General features: G+C 43.1%; 1 protein-coding gene across 1 annotated transcript in view; it reads left to right on the forward strand.

Moving 5' to 3' along the window:
* The window catches only part of PCSK2 (proprotein convertase subtilisin/kexin type 2), a 130,704-nt gene that overhangs the window by 59,852 nt on the left and 49,714 nt on the right, over positions 1-21,138 (forward strand). Inside the window, exons 3-5 of the mRNA XM_083495597.1 lie at positions 10,132-10,245; positions 11,220-11,328; positions 15,455-15,492. Of these exons, the coding sequence (XP_083351723.1) occupies positions 10,132-10,245; positions 11,220-11,328; positions 15,455-15,492 (261 nt within the window). The remainder of the gene's footprint in view (positions 1-10,131; positions 10,246-11,219; positions 11,329-15,454; positions 15,493-21,138) is intronic.

A 21,138-nucleotide genomic window follows, 5' to 3' on the forward strand; every position in this document is an offset into this window, starting at 1 on the left:
GGACAAATGCTGGCTCCCTTGGCCTGAAAGCGAGATGAGCGCCACAACCCCATAGTCGCCTTTGATTGGACTTAATCATCCAGGGGTCCTTTACCTTTTTTTAAAAACCTTTGGTGGGTCACACTTTCTGCAGGTCTGCTTTAAAAGCATAGAAGCAAATCATCAGCTTTTTTGGTCAGACTTTTGAACACTGATATTGTGCTTGCAAAGCAATATGGCATCCTTTTTTTGGTCATATGACTAAACTCCCCCCCCCCCCGGGACACCCAATTGTCTATATTTATGGTTCACCATAGTTTGGCTCAGGTTGCATGCAGTGGGGTTGTGTGTGTGGGGGGGGGGAATGTTTGTGAACACATCCTTTTTCTGGGTGTCAAATACAGCAGCTTAACAGTGACTGCCTGCTCCCTTACTTTTTGTTCCTCCAATGTATTCCCGTCTGTGATATGTATTGATTTTTGCAGACTCGCTGGCTGCACGGCCTTTCAAAGAGCACCGCAACCGACTGAACCAATAAACTGCAGAAAATTAAGATTGAGGGTCTAACAAGGCTTTTAACAAAGTAAAAATTGATCGGGGAGGAGGATGGGTTTATAAAAGCGATTAGTACTTTAATACTACTTTAAAGTCTGTGTATATGCTTGTGGTACTGCGGAGCTTTTTACCCTTCTCAGAAATGGATTGATGGTGATGTCGAGCCCAGAGAATCACCCGGTCTTCCCATGCAGCAGAAATGAGGGATAAGAATTTTGCAGTGGGAGGATAGAATGCATGGGCGATTTTATTTTTGTCTTTTTGAGTGCAGAGACAGCAGGGAAAGGGCTGGAAAAACACTGTTCCCTCTTTAATTGCTTTAGTTTTCTGTTTCCATGAGGAACACTGCAAAGTGGCCTCTTCCACCCAGAGAGTCACATTCCATTTTGCTACACCATCTGCTGCATGTTTAGGCCAGGCTATTTCAGCATAGAGAGACTTCAAAGATGGAGGGGAGCAGCTTTCCCCTGGATATTGTTTGGAGGGAATGGGGAACAGTGGAAGAAGCAAATGGAAATGGAGGGACAGGAATATTAGCCAAGTTTTAAGCCAGCGAGATTTCATTATTGAGCCAACCCTATCTTTTTTCTTGGAAAGCTTGGTATCTGCTTCTTCCATTCCAGACTTTCTGCTTTGCTCACCTAGTCTCCTGACGTGTTGTGAAACAGCTATTCCCTGGAGCCATTTTCCCCCCGTTATATAAAAAATCTGCTTATGTTTATGCATTAAATGTAAGTTGCTCAGAGACCTTTTAGGTAGCAACTAATAAGTTTAATGAATAGCTTGGGGATATTTATGGATCCTTTGCTGTTGCTCGAGGCTCAGGTGGCCTCAGTGGCTGGGAATGCCTTCCATCAGCTTCGGCTGGTGGCCCAGCTACAACCCTATCTGTACAGGGACAGCCTAACTACTGTCTATGCTCTGGTAACTTCAAGGTTAGATTACTGCAATGCATTATACATAGGGCTGCCTCTGAAGATGGTTTAGAAACTTCAGGTGCTGTAGAATTCAATGGCCAGGCTGCTTACTGGAGCAGGAGGGTTTGAGCACATCACACCAATCCTGGTCTGACTGCACTGGCTACCAATTAGTTTCCAGGCCCAATTCAAAGTGCTGGTTTTGACCTATAAAGCCTTAAATGGCTCAGGACCGCAATACCTCAAGGACCGCCTCTTTCCATATGAACCTACCCAGAGCCTGAGATCATCTTCTGAGGCCCTTCTTCATGTGCCTCCTCCTTGTGAGGTCCTTAGGGTGGCAACACGAGAGCAGGCCTTTTCTGCAGTGGCTCCCCATCTGTGGAATGCTCTCCCCAGGGAAGTTCACCTGGCGCCTTCATTATATACCTTTAGGAGCCAGGCAAAAATGTTCCTTTTTAACCAGGCCTTTGGTTGATCTGGTTGACATCCAATGCCCTTTTAAAATGTGTTGGGGCTGAACATGGATTAAAAGCCAGGTAAGGAAACTTAGTAGTGTCAGTTGAGAGTAGTGTCAGTTGAGTGCTGGTGGTTGCTAGGTTGCGGAGGTCCTTGTGACACGCCCTTCATTGTGACACCTCCCTCTGCTGGCTCCTTGGTCACTAGGGCTCTAGAGGCATAGCCATCTCCTTCAGCGAGTGAGAGATGGAGATGGAGATGTAAGCCGCCCAGAGTGGCTGGGGAAACTCAGCCAGATGGGTGGGGTATAAATAAATTATTATTATTATTATTATTATTATTATTATTATTATATTATTATTATTATTATTATTATTATTATTATTATGTAGATGGAGATGTAAGTAGACTTTCTCATCAGCATCTACATTCTGTGCTGATAATGCCCCATGAGAGTCTCAGGGAACATTTAAAAGATGAAGATTGGGAATAATTTAAATGCTTCAGCCAGCCCTTCTGGGCATCTTTATGACTCCACCCACTGTTTTATAACAGTGAAGGGAAGTGATTCTGCTTACACTTTAGGAAAAGGAAAACTAATAAGATGTCACACCTTGGAAAAGGACGTTCTTTTTAGGCTAGTGACACAAGAGTCACTTGATAACTCGCCATGGGAGCATTAAGCATGCCCTCTGGAAAGGGTAATATATCTTCCTCCCCTTCCTGCCTCCCAGGGCCCATCTTTCAAAGGACAGCCAAGGTACAAAACCCTTCAGCATGCTGATGTTCCTTCCATAGTAATATTGGTATGTGGTATTTGATGTTTCCCTTTTAAACATCCCTTCTCCACACTAAGCAAACCCATCTCTTTCAATGAGATGATGAGAATTGTCTTATAATATCCAGAGGGTGCTGTTCTGGCTTCAGTATTCAAGCACTCTCTTCACAGGATACCCATTATGATATGCCTTGGAAAGTGAATTCATCTTGAGCTTTGAGTCGTGAATGTCCAAACCAGTTTAGGGATGTAGATCAGGAGAGTACTGTGAGTCCCATTTCTCACATTTGAACAGGCCTTCTCTGCAGTGACTCCCTGTCTGTGGAATCCTCTCCCCAGGGAAGTTCGCCTGGTGCCTTCATTGGACACCTTTAGGCACCAGGCAAAAACATTCCCTTTTTAACCAGGCCTTTGGTTGATCTGATTGACATCCTACGCCCTTTTAAAATGTGTCTCTTTTTTTTAGGGGGGTTGTTATTGGGTTGTTTTAATTTTTATTATGTATTTTCTGGTTTTATATCTTGATTTTATTCTGTGAACCACCCTGAGACCTCTGGGTATAAGGCAGAATATAAATTGAACAAACAAACAAACAAACAAACAAACAAATAAATAAATTTAAGTTTGTCTCTCTTATGGCAAAAAAAAAAAAAGTCTGCAAATGCAAATATGTTGTACAAGCAAACTCACAGACATATCCCAGGCAACAGTTCCAATGGGGATCTCTCTCTCTTTTTTCGTTGTGTGCTATAAAAGAGTAGGATTTGGATTTGGAGCTTGGGTGAAGATAGCCAAGGGAATAATGCTGGGGTGGGGGCAGGGGGGTGGGGGTGGGGAAGGAATCATCCTTCCTAGTGCAGCACATTGAAGGCAGCAATGATGATGCTCTTAGCCAATCCTGCTCATCAGCCCTGCTCACGTTGCTGCATTAAGATGCGGAGGCTATTTTCTTGCCATTCCTTGGAGCGCACAGCATGCTTTCAGTTTACGATGTTATGATGCTTGCGCTCCCCCCCGGAGTAGTCATGAAGTCGATAGATGAATTTGTTAATTTGTTCTGCCTCACTGTCCCGCTGGTTTATTAGCATCCCAGTTATTTTATGCACCATGCCTAAGTGGAAGTATATTAAAACTCAATACTTAGGTGTCATTTTTTTCCTTGTTGGTATTTTATAATCACGAGGCTATCTTCCGAAGTATGTGGAGCCTTTCTCTAATGGAGTCACAGCAAGGCGTTTGTTAATGATCTAGGCATGGGTGAGAGGGAGAGCTCTAAATAGGGGGGCTGCAATTGGGAATTAGATTACATTATTAAACAGAAATGGCATAGGAATAGGCATACATCTATGATGTTTTAAGCGTAGACCTGAAACACAAGCATGCAATGTCCATTGTTAAACATCTTGAATTTTACGACTGTGTTTAAAAAGTAGTATTGTTTGCTGTTGCCTTAAGGATTCCCCCCCCCCCGGCATTCTTGCAAATCACTTTGCTATTTCTCATTGTCTGTGTACCATACAAGTGTCCTCTTCTTAACGGTCGATAAACCTAGGAAGTGTACTGGCCTTTGATCAGGGCTCACATTCAAACTCGGCTGATCTGAAGTCAGCTGCTATGTTGTAAAACAACTCACCTGACAGGGTTGATATGAGAATAAAGAGTTAATAAACACACTTGAAATATACTCAGAGTCGAGAGTGGATTTCATGCTCTTTATTCAGCTCATAGTGGTGAGGAGGGATGAAAGCCCCCTCAAAGTATCTGCTTTATATACATTATTTACACAATGGGCTGCACGTGATTGGCTAATTCCGGAATTCTCCTGTAGGCCAATCAGGTTGTGGATTCACTTCCATCTGGAGCCGGATTGGGTGGCTCCTGCAGACCAATCATATTGCTGCATTGTTCTAGGACCAATCAGACTGCTGCATTCTGAATCCTATTGTTCTAGGACCAATCAGACTGCTGCATTTTGGATCCTATTGTTCTAGGACCAATCAGACTGCTGCATTTTGGATCCTATTGTTCTAGGACCAATCAGACTGCTGCCTTTTGGATCCTATTCAACTCAGTACATAACAACACTAGAGTCCATTCTCCTGCTTAACAAACATTCCTCTAGTCCAACCCCCTGTTTGATGCTGGAAATCCATCCCTGGTGCATTCTTTGCTTGAAGATCTCCCGTAAGTGAGAGCCCATCACGCCTCTAAGAATCTGGTCCTATTGTGGAACTGCTCTTAACCATCAAGGTGTTTGCTAAGGCTATTAGTTTTTCTATTTGTTTTGTTTTGTTTTGCATTTTTTTTGTTTTCATTTTGCATTTTTATGCCATAAACCTTTCCCTTTGATCTTTGGATGAAGGGAGAGAGAGAGAGAATTATTTTTTATTTGCTTTTACATATACAAAATTATATGGGACGCGGGTGGCGCTGTGGGTTAATCCACTGAGCCTTGGACTTGCCAATCAGAAGGTCGGTGGTTCGAATCCCCACGATGGGGTGAGCTCGCGTTGCTCGGTCCCTGCTCCTGCCAACCTAGCAGTTTGAAAGCATGTCAAAAGTGCAAGTAGATAAATAGGTACCGCTCCGGTGGGAAGGTAAACGGCATTTCCGTGTGCTGCTCTGGTTCACCAGAAGTGGCTTCGTCATGCTGGCCACATGACCCAGAAGCTGTACGCTGGCTCCCTCGGCCACTAAAGCGAGATGAGCGCCGCAACCCCAGAGTCGGTCACGACTGGACCTAATGGTCAGAGGTCCCTTTACCTATACAAAATTATAACAATACAACCATACAAATCAACAGTTAAGAGATTCTTCTGAATCTCTGGACTTCCCCCTTGCCACCCCCAAAGGGTACCATTATCAAACCTTTCCTGCTGCATCTTTTTCAATAGTCCATGTTTTATATAACTCCATTGTCCCCATAGTTCCTGCTATGTTACAAGTGTTATCGCAATCCTGCTAGCATTTTCATCTTGCTTAAAATGCTCTCCAAAATAAAATATAAAATTTCCCCATTCTTTGTTGAAGTTTTGGTCTTCCTGGTTCCTTGGGAAGTATATAAATTTAAATAAAACAAACAAATGAACAATCCTGAATTGTGTCCCAAAGAGAGCAAGTAAATCTGGAGATGCTTTAACCAACCCACAACTCTTGCTTTCCCCTGTTTGGTTCTCTTTAAATTCATATTGCAAACTGGACCTGTGCTGTTTCTCAGCCCATTTCTACCAATTGTCAGTTTCTCCAGGATCATAGCGGGTTTCACAGCCCAAAAGCTAGAGGGAGATTCCCAGCTATCAAGAAAACATCTCTTGTCTTTTGATGAAATATCCATATATCACCCTGGAATATCAGAAAATGCCGAGTCTAATGAAGGATATTATCCCAGGAGCTATGTTGTTGTTGTTGTTTAATCTTTCCCAACATCAGGGTCTTTTCCAGGGAGTCTTCTCTTCTCATGATGTGGCCAAAGTATTGGAGCCTCAGCTTCAGGATCTGTCCTTCCAGTGAGCACTAAGGGCTGATTTCCTTTAGAATGGATAGGTTTGATCTTCTTGCGGTCCATGGGACTCTCAAGAGTCTCCTCCAGCACCATAGGAGACTCTTGAGAGTCCAATGGACTGCAAGAAGTCCATGGAGTCCTAGGAGCTATAGCAGTACTTAATGATTAATGTAACCAATGCTTTGTTGAGAATTCCCCAAGGGCAGAGGCATATGTTTTGGGTGATAGACAGCTCTCACTTACTTAGCAATGTTTTCCCAGTTTCATTTTTCTGATCTGCAAACCATATACATCAAATGAAGTATAAGGTTAGCAAGACAACCAAAGCAAATCTTGCCCTAAGCTCTGCATTGTCAGTAGGATTTTGCAAGTGTACAACCACTTGAAGGTCAACACAACCCCATAATTCCTTTGAAGTATGCTTTTGAGTTCTGTTCTGTTGATTTATTTGTTCACAGTAATTCATGCCTTGTAAATATGAAACAATACATACAGGTCAAATCTACACACATATAAAAATGCTGTGAAAATGCTTTTTAAAAAAACGTTTTGAAAAATATATTGAATTTCCCATAGCTCACCATTGCCATCTAGTGTCACATTTGTATATTGCACTTTACAACACACCTAAAATGTTTTATTTGCAGCTGTATAGCTGAGTCCACAGAGACAGAACTAGTTCCTAGTGGAGCCAATACCTTAAGAGATCCTTCCACTGGCTCCATCCCTAAGGCATTTTTCTCCTCACTTTCTAAGATAGACCATGTGTACAGTATGAGACTCCCCCCCCGACACTGTAAGGATTCAACTCAAATTACAGAGCCAATCTCATTGCATAATTTTAATTTATTTATTTATGAATGCATCCTGCCACCTGGCTAACAATATTTAAAGCAGTGGCAGCAGCAACAATAATAGAAGATAATTGGAAAAGAAGAACAAAAATGCAAGCGGTAAGGCAAGTGTCTGAAAGACAATAAAACCAATTCCCAGATATTAAACCAGCTCTGTTGCTATCCTTGAAAGCCTGCCAGGGAATTGGATGGCCTCATTGTTTCGAAGATTTTCCATTTAATAGGAAGGTAAAGGTAAAGGTACCCCTGCCCGTATGGGCCAGTCGTGTCCGACTCTAGGGTTGCGCGCTCATCTCGCTCAAGAGGCCGGGAGCCAGCGCTGGCCGGAGACACTTCCGGGTCACGTGGCCAGCATGACTAAGCGGCATCTGGCGAGCCAGCACCAGCGCCGCACACGGAAACGCCGTTTACCTTCCCGCTATAAAGCGGTACCTATTTATCTACTTGCACTTAGGGGTGCTTTTGAACTGCTAGGTGGGCAGGAGCTGGGACCGAACGATGGGAGCTCACCCCGCCGCGGGGATTCGAACCGCCGACCTTGCAATCAGCAAGTCCTAGGCACTGATGTTTTACCCACAGCGCCACCCGCGTCCCTAATAGGAAGGTAGCCTTCCCCAAGTACTACAACTCTCATCAACCCCACCCAACGTGGCTAGTCAGGGATGACGGGAGTTGTACTGCTCAATAATCTTCTGGGCATCAGATAAATGGATAGATGCCAACAGACACAAATCTTATTGGGAATTTGTGGCCCACCGGACATTCCATTGTGTGTGGGGAGGGGGGGAACAATCCTGCACCATCAGAGATAAAGCTCAACTCGAGTTTTGTCAACTGTGCATTGTCATGGCTTATGCACTGTTAAAGACGTTCCCTTTTTTGTGCATTAACTCCTTGGGGGCCAGGTGAGAAAGAAATCAGAATGAATACACTATGGACACAAAAGTCATGAGCATTAACCTCATCGCTTACCTTAGGAAGCTGATACAGTTTTAAAACCATCCACAGTTGGCTTCTGCCCAACCTGGCAGCTGCACTTCCATTCTCTCTATACCTTGTTCACCATAGTCATAAAATCCTCATTCATGTTAAGCTTTAATCCTTTTTCCGAATCCTTCTTAGCGCTCCACCTCAATAAAGCCTTGTGACATAGTAATGTTCCGCTGGTTAATTAGGTGCTCTGAAAATACCGTGTTCTCTTTTGCCAGCTGTAGGTTTTCCAGTTTTAATTCAATTGGGTACCCCTTTCTCAAAGAGCACAAACAGGGGCTTGTAGATGAATCACCTCTTAATGATTCGGTGCTCCATTTATGTATGCCATCCCACTTCTGCTGACTATTAACGCACGAAGCTTGAGAGCACTTAATATGGAAATCCCAAAGCACAACAAGGATGGCCGTTCCTGTTCTAGGAACTGTTTCCTTTCTACCCAGAATTGCTCCCACTCGCTCCCTGTGTTTGAACACCAGGATTGATGAGCTGATGGTAGCCCACCTGTGCTTCAAACACAGAGGAAGGGCAAAAGCGTGTGCGTGCAGAAGCTAAGTATTTAACGGTGTAACTGGTATAATATGTGTGAATCTGACTTCCTGAAGGGGGTACAGTGGTACCTCAGGTTAAGTACTTAATTCGTTCCAGAGGTCCGTACTTAATAATAATAATAATAATAATAATAATAATAATAATAATAATAATTTTTATTTATATCCCGCCCTCCCCAGCCAAAGCCGGGCTCAGGGCGGCTAACAACAATCAAATAAACAATCAAATAATAACACATTCTAAAAATATTTCATTATAAAAATTAGTTAAAATCAAATTGATGGCAACCGATTAAACAAAATTCTGTGCAGGTTGCCAGAGGAGGGAGTCAGGCTGCGCCCTGACCAAAAGCCTGGCGGAACAACTCTGTCTTGCAGGCCCTGCGGAATGATGCCAGGTCCCGCAGGGCCCTAGTCTCTTGTGACAGAGCATTCCACCAGTTTGGAGCCGCAGCCGAGAAGGCCCTGGCTCTAGTTGAGGCCAGCCTAACCTCTCTGAGGCCTGGGACCTTGAGGATGTTATTATTTGCAGACCGTAGGTTTCTCTGTGGGGCATACCAGGAGAGGCGGTCCCGTAGGTACGAGGGTCCTAGGCCGTATCTGAAACTGTTCTTAACCTGAAGCACCACTTTAGCTAATGGGGCCTCCTGCTGCTGCCGCACCGCCGGAGCCCAATTTCTGTTCTCATCCTGAAGCAATGTTCTTAACCTGAAGCACTATTTCTGGGTTAGCGGAGTCTGTAACCTGAAGCGTATGTAACCTGAAGCGTATGTAACCTGAGGTACCACTGTATTGGGAATGGATGGATGTTGACCAGTAGCAGAATAGAACTGGACACCAATCCAGAACAGAAAACTGAAAGACCAGATCCCTGACTGTCCTGATTTTACTGGGACATCTCAGATTCACAGAAGCATTCCTGGCTTCTCTTTGGATCTGGGATTGTCCTGCTTCCCCCTCCAGAACCGCTGCTGAGCTCTGGGAGGACGATGAGCTGGCTGAGCCTCTTCATGGCCACCACTGCTGGCCTCCACCCTTTTGCAGCCTGTAGCAGCTGCAGGACAGTGGGCAGGAGAGGAGAGGCTGCCACTGCTGCAGTGCAGCCCCCAGTGATGTGCCCAAGCCAGCAACTCTGGTCCACCATCTGCAGGAGCCGCTGGCATAGCCAGCAGTGTGAGGAGGATCTCCCCGCAGAAGCTGTCATTGCCTACTTGCGTGCTGGAGCCCAGCAGTGGAGAGGTTCGGCAATTCTGTTGCCACAGTTCCTCTACTCTGCCGCTTCTGCCCCCAGGTCAGGCCTGATCCATGAAAGGAACTGCGCCCTGGTAGAATTGGGTCAGTGCTGAGGTAGCTACCTTCCACACATCTCCCAGGTGCAGCTTAGACCCGGGGAAGAGAGCTGCTCCTTCTCCATCTCTGCTCCTGTGTTTAGGTCCCTCCCCATACTAAAAAAATGTATAAGATGGTAAGCAACAAGGCAATACCCTTCTTGTTTCACAAATACCAATGATATGGTAATAACCTTTTAATACAATTACTGTTGCAGGTGAAGAAGGCTGTGCAGCAAGAAGGCTTTGGGAGGAGGAAGAGAGGCTACAGAGATATCAATGAAATAGACATCAACATGAATGATCCTTTATTTACAAAGCAGTGGTACTTGGTAAGCAACCGTGAACTTCCATCCCTCTCCATCAGGAAAGCAATTTCAGATTTCTGCAGTCCTCATTCATGTCTTGGTATGGAAGAATATAGCAAACACACTCTATTATTTCCAATTATTTTTTGACACGATGAGGCTAAAGTTAAGCTCTTTTGATTGGACGATTCACTAACGACAGCCCTGCCTAGACAGAGATAGCCCCGTAGAGCTGCTGTCAGTTAATGTAGACAATATAGAGATGTGGGTGGTGCTGTGGTCTAAACCACTGAGCCTCTTGGGCATGCTGATCAGAAGGTCAGTGGTTCAGACCCCTGTGATGGGGTGAGCTCTTGTTGCTCTGTCCCAGCTCCTGCCAACCTAGCAGTTCGAAAGCACATCAGTGCAAGTAGATAAATAGGTACCGCTCCGGCGGGAAGGTAAACAGTGTTTCCGTGCACTCTGGCCTCCATCACGGTGCTTTGTTGTGCCAGAAGCAGTTTAGTCATGCTGGCCATATGACCTGGAAAGCTGTCTGTGGACAAACGCCGGCTCCCTTGGCCTGAAAGCAGAGACGAGTGCCACAACCCCATAGTCACCTTTGACTGGACTTAACCATCCAGGGGTCCCTTACTGAGTTAAATAGGCCAATGGTCTGGCTTGATACAAGTTAACCTTTGACATGTTCAGAGGCATAATCATTTTCATTATTGCATGATCACAGGCTGTGATCTGCCACTCAAGCCAGATTTTAGAGCAAACCTCTGGTTCTGACTGAGCAATGAAATGCACCAGCCCCATTGCATCCAAATCTTTTTTAAAAACCTTCTCTTATTTTATTGCCAGCATTCCCGGATTTAGTGCCTCCTTCCCAAGCAAATGAAGGCTAGCCTGTGGCAGATGGATCAAGTAGACTCTCAGTGGATGTAAACAGTCTGTTTTGTGCCAAGCAAATAATTCTCTTGTGCTTTCTTTTTTGTAATTTTTTTATGCATTAGATCAACACTGGGCAAGCAGATGGGACTCCTGGACTTGATCTGAATGTAGCTGAGGCGTGGGAGCTGGGTTACACAGGGAAAGGTGTAACTATAGGAATTATGGATGATGGTAAGTGAACTAAAATATCATGACTCTCAGTGTGTATCGTATGAGAAATCTGATTTAAAAATAAGGCATAACTTCCAAACATGGATATTTTAATGAGGACTTTGTAAGAGATTCACTTCAGCCAAGGGAACATCTACAGAAAGCTCTCCTGGGTTACAATTCATGGATAATTACGATTCTCAAAAATGTGCCATGGGTAGCGCTATTTTAGTTCAGGTACAACAGCTGTCAGCTTATTTTGTTTTGCCCAGAAGAACTGAAATGGAAGTTGAGTTTCAAAGAGGAAATTGTGTCATTAAATCTGCTCTGCAGTTTTAGGGCAACTTAGAAGAATTATACACACAAACACACATGCTACCATTTATATTGCAACATGTGAGATATATCAGTGCCTGCCTCACTGTACATTACAGGGCATTTCAAATTTGTGCTGTAAGTGTTCTATCGTTCTGCTAAAAATAAGCAACCCTGTAACTGTGCTGGAACAGATCCACAGGGACCTATCATTGTTAATAGAGATACACCACAGGGGAAATGATGCTCCTTTTGTCTGCCCATCCATTTGCACATGCCTTGTAGCTCCCTGGCTTATTTTACTGGGGCCCACAGAATGACTTGTCACGTTTCACAGTGACTGAGCACAGAAGTGGTATGTATGTGACCTGTCTAACTGGAGGGAGCAAACAGAATCTGAAATAGGAGTAGTATTTCAGGCAATCTAATAATCAAACCATAGATTTAAACCAATTTCACTGATGCAAGAAAATCCTGGGCATGGCTCTAGCAAGCTTTTAAATTCTGTTTGCTTCAGATATGAAACATGATTTCTGTAGTACATTGCTGATAGAAAGTCTCCCTCCTCCAAAACAACAACAACCACCACCTTTGGTGGACATGCCCAAGGATTAAGGCTTTCTGGGAGATGATTTATAATGAAATGAAAAGGGTATTTAAATATACCTTTCTGAAGAAACCAGAGCCCTTTCTCCTGGGCATGGTCGGCCAAATGGTGCCAAAGAAGGACAGAACTTTCTTTATGTATGCCACAACAGCAGCAAGAATACTTATTGCAAAGTATTGGAAGACACAAGATCTACCCACTCTGGAAGAATGGCAGATGAAGGTGATGGACTACATGGAATTGGCGGAAATGACTGGCAGAATCCGAGACCAGGGAGAAGAGTCGGTGGAAGAAGATTGGAAGAAATTTAAAGATTATTTACAGAAATATTGCAAAATTAATGAATGTTAGAATGATGTCAGAATGAAGTTAATTGGTTTAAGCAGTAATGTTATAAAGGTGTATGTAAAAATGGATTATTAACAGGTGAGAATCCAAAGTTATAATATATTAAGTTAAAGGATTAAGATAAAAACAAAGAGGGAAAGAAATTGCTGAATTAACTAACTGAATTGGAATACAAAAAAGGGAGGTATGAGGAGGTCAGGGAAGCAAGGAAATGAATGTAAGGTGGAAAGATGGATGTATTTTTTAAAGTGTTTTTTATCTTTTTTGTATTTTGTATTTTTCTTTTATTCTTATTTCTGTCTTTCCCCCCTTTTCTTTCTATCTATGTAATTTTTTTTCTTTGAAACCTTAATAAATATCATTTAAAAAACAAAACAAAACAAAACAACAACAACTTATTATTTATGCCCCACTCATCCGGCTGGGTTTTCCCAGCCACTCTGGGCAGCTCCCAACAGAATATTAAAAACACGATAAAAACATCAAACATTAAAAACTTTGCTAAAGAAGGCAGCCTTCAGATGTCTTCTAAAAGTCAGATAGTTGTTTATTTCCTTGACATCTGATGGGAGGGCGTTCCACAGGACGGGCACTGCTACCAAGAAGGCCCTCTGCCTGGTTCCCTGTAACCTCGCTTCTTGCAGTGAGGGAACCGCCAGAAGGCCCTCGGAGCCAGACCTCAGTGTCCAGGCTGAATGATGGGGGTGGAGACTCTCCTTCAGCTATACTGGGCCGAGGTCATTTAGGGGTTTAAAAGTAAGAACACTTGAGGAATTCAATTTTGGTGAATTCCTATATGGTGTGGCGACAGTGCACAACTTACCTCCTGATCACTGCTGCGTACCAGGAAGGACAGGGGAAGGGGTGAGGTGGCAGGGAGGTCTGTGCAGTGCAAACACACTGGCAAGAACACCGGATTGCCTCTGCTGGTGCATTTACCGGTACACTATGCCACCTTGTCCCTCTCCCTCTTGGTAGGCAGCAGCAAGTCAGCTCTTGGGAGGTAAGGTGAGTTTTTCCACCCTACCATGCCATCTGTTACTGCTGAGGGGTGCATAGCAGAATTCTTTTTAGTTTGGTTTACATTGTAATGGAAAACTATCTAATTCATGCTTACCAAAGCAATATAGGAAGCAAAACATAGCTATCCTTCAAAATTCACGCTTCTCTGATTTTTTTTTGGATGCTCTTCTGCAGCCAAATAATGTGCACAAAAATGAGAATATTAACTGAAAGTTTGCATAAAAATATATATATTCACAGCAAAAGAACTGAAAAATGCTTTAACTTAGGGGAACAGCTTGCAAATATATGCTTATTGGGAGAAATATGCGTGAAAATGCTGACCAATTATTCTTTATAAATTCATCAAATGATGCAGAAATGTGGGGAATTATTATTATTCATTGTAATAAGCACTCGCTTTATACAATAGTCTCAAATAGACTTGAGAAGGTAAAATGCAATGCATGTAAGAAATATAAAACCAGAAAAAAATAAAACAGTGAACAATGCACCCTAAAATGCTCACCCAGAAACATTAATAAAGGCAACCTCTACCCACCCCACTAAATGATGAGCATCATTAAACGAGACATCATTAATGAACCAAAGGCTTCCAAAACATATAAAATAAAATATCAAACATTATACATGTAAGTTCAATGGAACACGAGTTCTAGATAAATCTCATTGTGCATGCATGAGGAATGTTGGAAGATATGAGATGAGGGAATAAGAAAGGGTGAGATGGATGTGGGTACCAGAGAGGCAATGGCTCTGGAAAAGCAACAGGGGCAATTAATGGCAATAGTGTGGCTGCTGGAATCAAGATGTGGCCGTGGAAGTATCTTTTGTGGCTCTCAGATACATGATGACTTTAGTGTGAAGCTTTCAAATTTAGGCTTTCTGCAAACTCATCTACTATATATTCTATAACCCATGGCGGCGGCTGCTGCTGCTGCTTCTTCTTCTTCTTCTTCTTCTTCTTCTTCTTCTTCTTCTTCTTCTTCATGATTTTCAGTTTTATACATTTCAATAATTTACAATCATTTTAACATTTCAAAACTTGACTTCCTTCCCCCTTTTTCTGCGGTTCCTTATTATATATATATATATATTCTGCATATTCCAAATTAACTCAATTTACTCACTTATTCATCTACTTTAAATATGTACTCTTGTAAAACTGCAGGCTATTACAATAATCCTGCCAATGTTCTTATCTGTTGACGGTTTATTTGTAAATATTTAATAAACCATTTCCATTCTTTCATAAAAAGTTTATATTGATTTCTTATTTGTCCAGTAAGTTTTGCCATTTCTGCATATTCCATAAGTTTTTGTATCCATCCTTCATTTGCTGGAACTTCTTCTTTCCATTTTGGGGCAAGTAACATTCTTGCCGCTGTAGTCGCATACATGAATAAATTTCTATACAGTTTGGGTAGTTCTGTCCCTAAAATTCCCAAAAGGAAAGCTTCTGGGTTTTGTTTTGTTTTTCAAATGTTATTTTAAACATCTTTTTCAATTCATTATATTACCCACAGCTTTGGTGGAATTGTTTGTGGCTCGTCAACATGTCCCTTTGAGAGGTTGTTACGGCTACTGGTAAATCTAATCTGTAGCTCTTACAGCCCTAACCTCTGTCTCAGATCCCAAAGGTATTTCTGAATTCGTGCAACCGCACGTGTAACATTTAATAGTAGTCTAAATAAGAAAGGATTAAAAGTATGCACTTATCTTATTCCTTGCAGCATGCTTATATGCAGAGCAATTTAATTCTGTGGCTATCCAAAACGTGTTTTTTTTTGCTATTTTCATTTGTAATGTGCTGATTGTATTTTATCTGCCATCTTTTATTTATCTATTTGGCAGGCATTGATTACCTTCATCCAGATCTGGCTTCAAACTACGTGAGTACACAATGTTCTATGTTGTTCTGGGCATTCTTTTTAGAGGAGATATTTACCCACTGGGCATGTTTGCCACATAAATATGCTGTTGATGTAGATGATGAATAAGACTGGGACATAAAGCAAGTAAAAGTCTATGGTGGGTATGGATAAATTCACTTCTGTGACCTTCTGATACATGGAACAAAACAGTGACATATGTAGGCAGGGGAAATTACGTTGTTGCCAAGCTCTAAACAAGCATTCATTCTCGACATGAGAAATTGTGTCATCCACAACTATTTCCTAATTCAGCTTTCATGATGCGGTTGCAAGTGTGATAGTCCCCAAAAATGTGTGATATGAATGGGAAGAAATAAGGAGAGTGGAGGAAGACTGGAAAGCTATGGTAGAAGAATAATTTCAAAATGTGAAGAATCTGAAAGAAACCTGGAAAATTGGTGAGGGTCCTGGGGAGCCAAAGACACGTGGCCTCAATGGACCTGCAGTGATGGTAAAAGTTCATGAAAATAAAGAACATGGAAATAATTGATCATGTCCCAATTTGGAAAATAATATATAATAGTCTTCCTGTTACATGGGTTTGTTATTTATTTATTCCTCAATAGTTATATACCACTTGACTATAACCAAACCTCAAAGTGGTTTTAGGAATCACTTTGGGTGAATGAATGTATGAACATAAAGACTTACAGCAGGCTTCTTCAACTTCGGCCCTCCAGATGTTTTGGGACCACAACTCCCATGATCCCTAGCTAGCAGGACCAGTGGTCAGGGATAATGGGAATTGTAGTCTCAAAAACATCTGCTGGGCCGAGATGACTTACAGCATAAGATCATTACCATTTCTGGATATGAGGACAAGCAAGTCCTGAGTGGTACACTGAGATTACAACTCTCTATGCAAGAACAAGATGCATTTATGCCTCTAGAGAACACTGCCATTGTTACAAGAGAAGGAAGAAGGATTCAGAGCCTTCTTTGCTTAGGAGGCTTCCTCCTATTGTGGGTGATGCTGTGGTCTAAACCACTGAGCCTCTTGGGCTTGCTGATCAGAAGGTCGGCGGTTTGAATCCCCATGACGGGGTGAGCTCCTGTTGCTCTGCCCAGCTCCTGCCAACTTAGCAGTTTGAAAGCATACCAGTGCAAGTAGATAAATAGGTACATCTGCGGGAGGAAGGTAAATGGCGTTTCCATGAGCTCTTGTTTCCGTCACGGTGTCCCATTGCGCCAGAAGTGGTTTAGTCATGCTGGCCACATAACCCGGAAAGCTGTCTGTGGACAAACGCTGGCACCCTCGGCCTGAAAGTGAGATGAGCACTGCAACCCCATAATCACCTTTGACTGGACTTAACCATCCAGAGGTCCTTTATCTATTTTACTCTATTGCCATAATTGGTGGGTCTTTTCCTGTCCTCTTAACTGGGGCTCAAATTTGTCACCATACTGAATTCACTTTTTAATAGCTTTTGTTATAAGTGGAGCCTCAAGTTGCTGAACTGGAAGGAATTCAGCATCTTGTTGGTTTTGCCAGCTTATGAGAAGCAGCTCCCCCCTCAAAAGAAACAAAAGAAACCACCAGTAGTACAGCTAAAAAAAAATGCATTCTGAAAATTATTGTCCTCCATTTTCAAGGCGACATAAGGCACTCATTTCCATAAAAAGAGCTGAGAAAAAGAGGGGTGGAATGAGGTAAACAGATTATTTTGGATGTGGTTATTTCTGTATTGCAGGGGGTTATACTAGGTAACCAGCAGTGCCCCTTCTAGCTCTGAAATTCTATGCTCTATGCTTTAAGACTCTATGACTACTACATGGAATTACATCTATATAATTTTCTGAGCTATCACTACCAGTTTCTGCTTTTTCATATTTGCCATTATTAGGCCTATGTGAGACCCAGCAGAGATACCCTTTTTGTTGAAACAAGTTTACTGTATGCAACAATTCCACCACCATTTCTTTGGGGGTGGGGAGGTCATGTCTTTTAGATTGCAAGCCTGTGAGCAGAGATTGGTTATTGATCTAATACGGGGTGGGGAGCTTGTGGTCCTCCCGATATTTTTAGGATTCCAGTTCCCACCAGTCTCAGCCAGCGTGGACTATGGTGAGGGATGATGGGAGCTGTAGTCCAACAACATTTGGGTGGCCACAAGCCTTTCCCCATCTGCTCTGGAAGCCTTTTTGGTAGAAGAAGGTATTAATGAATCCATGGCATGATTTGGCACAAAATAGCTGCAGATATAATCTCAGAAAGTGAATGAAATTGTGCATCAAAAAAGGACTATGGGTAAAGTTGCCAACAGATGCTAAGTCTACAGATGTTACAAGTAATCATGCTCTCATACGAGAAAAGTTGATTTACTCAAATTAAGCTTCTGTTAAAAACACAAGAGCACCCCAGACCAACACCTTCTTGTCAGTTGGCAATCTTCTGGCAATTTATTAAAAAATATTATTATTAAAATGGCATATATATATTTATGGGGGGAATTCAAATGCACATACAATACAGGACAGCAGTCCATTTTTCATTCTCCTAAATCATTAGCTGAGATGCAACAGGACCATTTCTTCTTGCATAAAATATCAAGCAAGACCTTCTTGGCTCAATAGGTTTTACAGTGTGAATGCCCTGATAACATTGATAACAAGACTGAGGCACAAAGCAACCCGTTCCAAAGCCTTTTGATCTAAAAGGGAGGGGGGAGCAAAGCAAAAAAGAGTCATTCTGTGTCATTCTGCTTGCATCGCTAGGCTTCAGACCAAGCACACAATGAACGAGGCGTCTAGAGATGGATTCATCCCAGAGGGATGCAGGGCTTTTGTTTACTTCAGGAAATTAAGGCATGCGGACATCACAAAAGAGTCCTTCAAAACAGTGTTGGAGTCTGAGTAATTGAAGGCAAGAGCAGAGGTATACCGAGCGAAGTCTGATTGCTTTAGATTGATGCCAGGGAAGACATTGGAGGAGCAGAGTAGTATATAAGCTTTGAAGAGGGTGATTGTTTTGATTTTAGATGTGGAGTCATATGTGGACTGGAATACAGCAGAGAACTATGCCAACTTGCAACAGTTCATTGCATACATACTTGCAGAATAATCGCCTGTTGCATCGGAGCAATTTCAAGATGTTTTCATGTTAGGGAAGGAAATATTATACCATGCGCTGGGCTTGAGGAGACTGGAGGTTGTGTCTAACTTTATCTGAAGAAGTAAAATGTAAGCCAAGGGTAAATGGGATAGGTAAAAAGGTAAAGGACCCCTGGACAGCTAAGTCCAGTCAAAGGCAACTATGGGATTATGCCACTCATTTTGCTTTCAGGCTGAGGGAGCCAGCGTTTGTCCACAGACAGCTTTCCGGGTCATGTGGCCAGCATGACGAAACCACTTCTGGCACAATGGGACATCGTGTCAGAAGCCAGAGCACACGCAAACACTGTTTACCTTCCCACCATAGTGGTATCTATTTCTCTACTTGCACTGGTGCGCTTTTGAACTGTTAGGTTGGCAGGAGCTGGGACAGAGCAACAGGAGCTTGCTCCATCACAGGGATTCGAACCGCCAATCTTCTGATCAGGAAGCGATCAGAATATATAGAATAGTTAAGAAATGTACCTATGAAAGGGAGATGGTCTGTCATGATTAGGCTATCCTCTCATCTATGATAGATAGTCCAGCAGTTTGCAAAGTTTATGAATTCCCATATATAAGCCTCCCAAACTTGATGTCAGCTGCACAGTAGGGCTCTCTGCTGCAATGAGTCAGGCTGAGGATAGATGGAGTCATGCTTGCCATGATATAACACAGCTCCGAAGTCGCCCCATGAGAAACCTTCTGTTGAGTGGGAAGAAAAGGCACACACAGCCAAGAGAAGAAAATTGGAAATAGAGCTGGTGAAATATTGTGCAGGATGGGTGACATTTAGAATTGGCCTTTTGAATTCCCTCTAGCAACACCGGAGGAGTGACGAGATGTATAATAGGTTGTTCTAAATAAAGATGAGAGGAGAATGTAGTAACATAAAGATGGCTTTTAATTATACTCGGGAGATGCATAGAATGGAGTTCTTACAACAGGTACCAGTGGCTGAGAGCATTCAGTAGCCACTGGGATATATTCTAACTCTAGAAAAGTATAACACAGTGGTCAAAGGCATGTTTCCCATGTTGAAAGTTCTGGCTCAAGTCCCTGAGATGTCTGGTCAAAATATCTCAGGCAGTTGGGAAGGACCCCTATCTGAGGCAATGTTACTGTCATGAAACTAGGCATTATGAAGCTAGATGGACCTAAAGCCTGGCTTCGTGAAGGCAGGTGTTGCCAGTGTGGTGATCTACAATGTGGTGTAAGGCAGGGATTGCTCTATGGAGTGGTGTCTTCCTGTCAGCCCCAGTCAGCATGGCAAATGGCCAGGAATGGATTTGACAACTCATGGAGAGCATATGTTGGTATCAGGAGCAGATCAGCATGAACTCGCAAGGTGTCAGTGAAATCGACTCTATTCAAAGAAACAATACAGCTTAGGCCTAGTGAGCACAGCAACTCTTCCCAGTAGATCTTGCCCCAATGAGACAGTTGTGAGGACTGAAGTCCCCTGCCTTCCCACAGCTCTGTAAGACGTCTCCTTCCCCAGTTCCTTTCCAAGCAATATGAGGCTCCTTCATCTTGCCTGGGGGAAGTCCATGACAGTTGGCTACCCTTCATATAAGGCAACAACAACCACACATGGATGCAGCTGCTGTTGCGCAACCACCATTCCAGAACTGAAGGAGAGCAGAAGTTCTTATTGTTCTCTTGCTTTGGCATTTTCCATCCAGCAAGGAGAGACACCTAGCTGTTGAGAAAGACTTTTGGCTTTCCATTTATTGGGTGGCAATAGATGCATCTCAACTTGGATGTCAAAGGGCTTATCACTGTTGCTTGTATAAAGTGGAGATAGTCCAGGGAGGATGGACGGATTGGGGGGAAAGAGGAGAGGAGAGGAAGAGGTGTCTGAAGTCCAGGGATAGGAAACCACAGAAAGTGTGACAAAGTCTAGGTGCTCGGTCCCCGCTCCTGCCAACCTAGCAGTTCGAAAGCACGTCAAAGTGCAAGTAGATTAATAGGTACCACTCTGGTGGGAAGGTAAACGGCGTTTCCGTGCACTGCTCTGGTTTGCCAGAAGTGGCTTAGTCATGCTGGCCACATGACCTGGAAGCTGTACACTGGCTCCCTCAGCCAGTAAAGCGAGATGAGCGCTGCAACCCCAGAGTCGTCTGAAACTGGACCTAACGGTCAGGGGTCCCTTTACCTTTACACATTTTAACAGGTTGTTTGGTCTGCTGTAGACAAGCTGCAAGCTGGGGTGTTATTTACATGATACTATTTTATTCAAACAAGGAAGCTTTCTCCCAAGGTTCTCAGCATACAGCTCCTAAATAGCAAAGGAAACTAAGAAATCATCAGTGGTTGAAGATCTCAGAGAGCCAGTGTGGTGTAGTGGTTAAGAGCGGTAGTCTTGTAATCTGGGGAACTGGGTTCGATTCTCCACTCCTCCACATGCTGCTGCTGGGTGACCTTGGGCCAGTCACACTTCTTTGAAGTCTCTCAGCCCCACTCACCTCACAGAGTGTTTGTTGTGGGGAAGGAAGGGAAAGGAGAATGTTA

This window comes from Podarcis liolepis (assembly GCF_965112155.1).
Source record: "Podarcis liolepis genome assembly, chromosome: 3".
Taxonomy (NCBI): domain Eukaryota; kingdom Metazoa; phylum Chordata; class Lepidosauria; order Squamata; family Lacertidae; genus Podarcis; species Podarcis liolepis.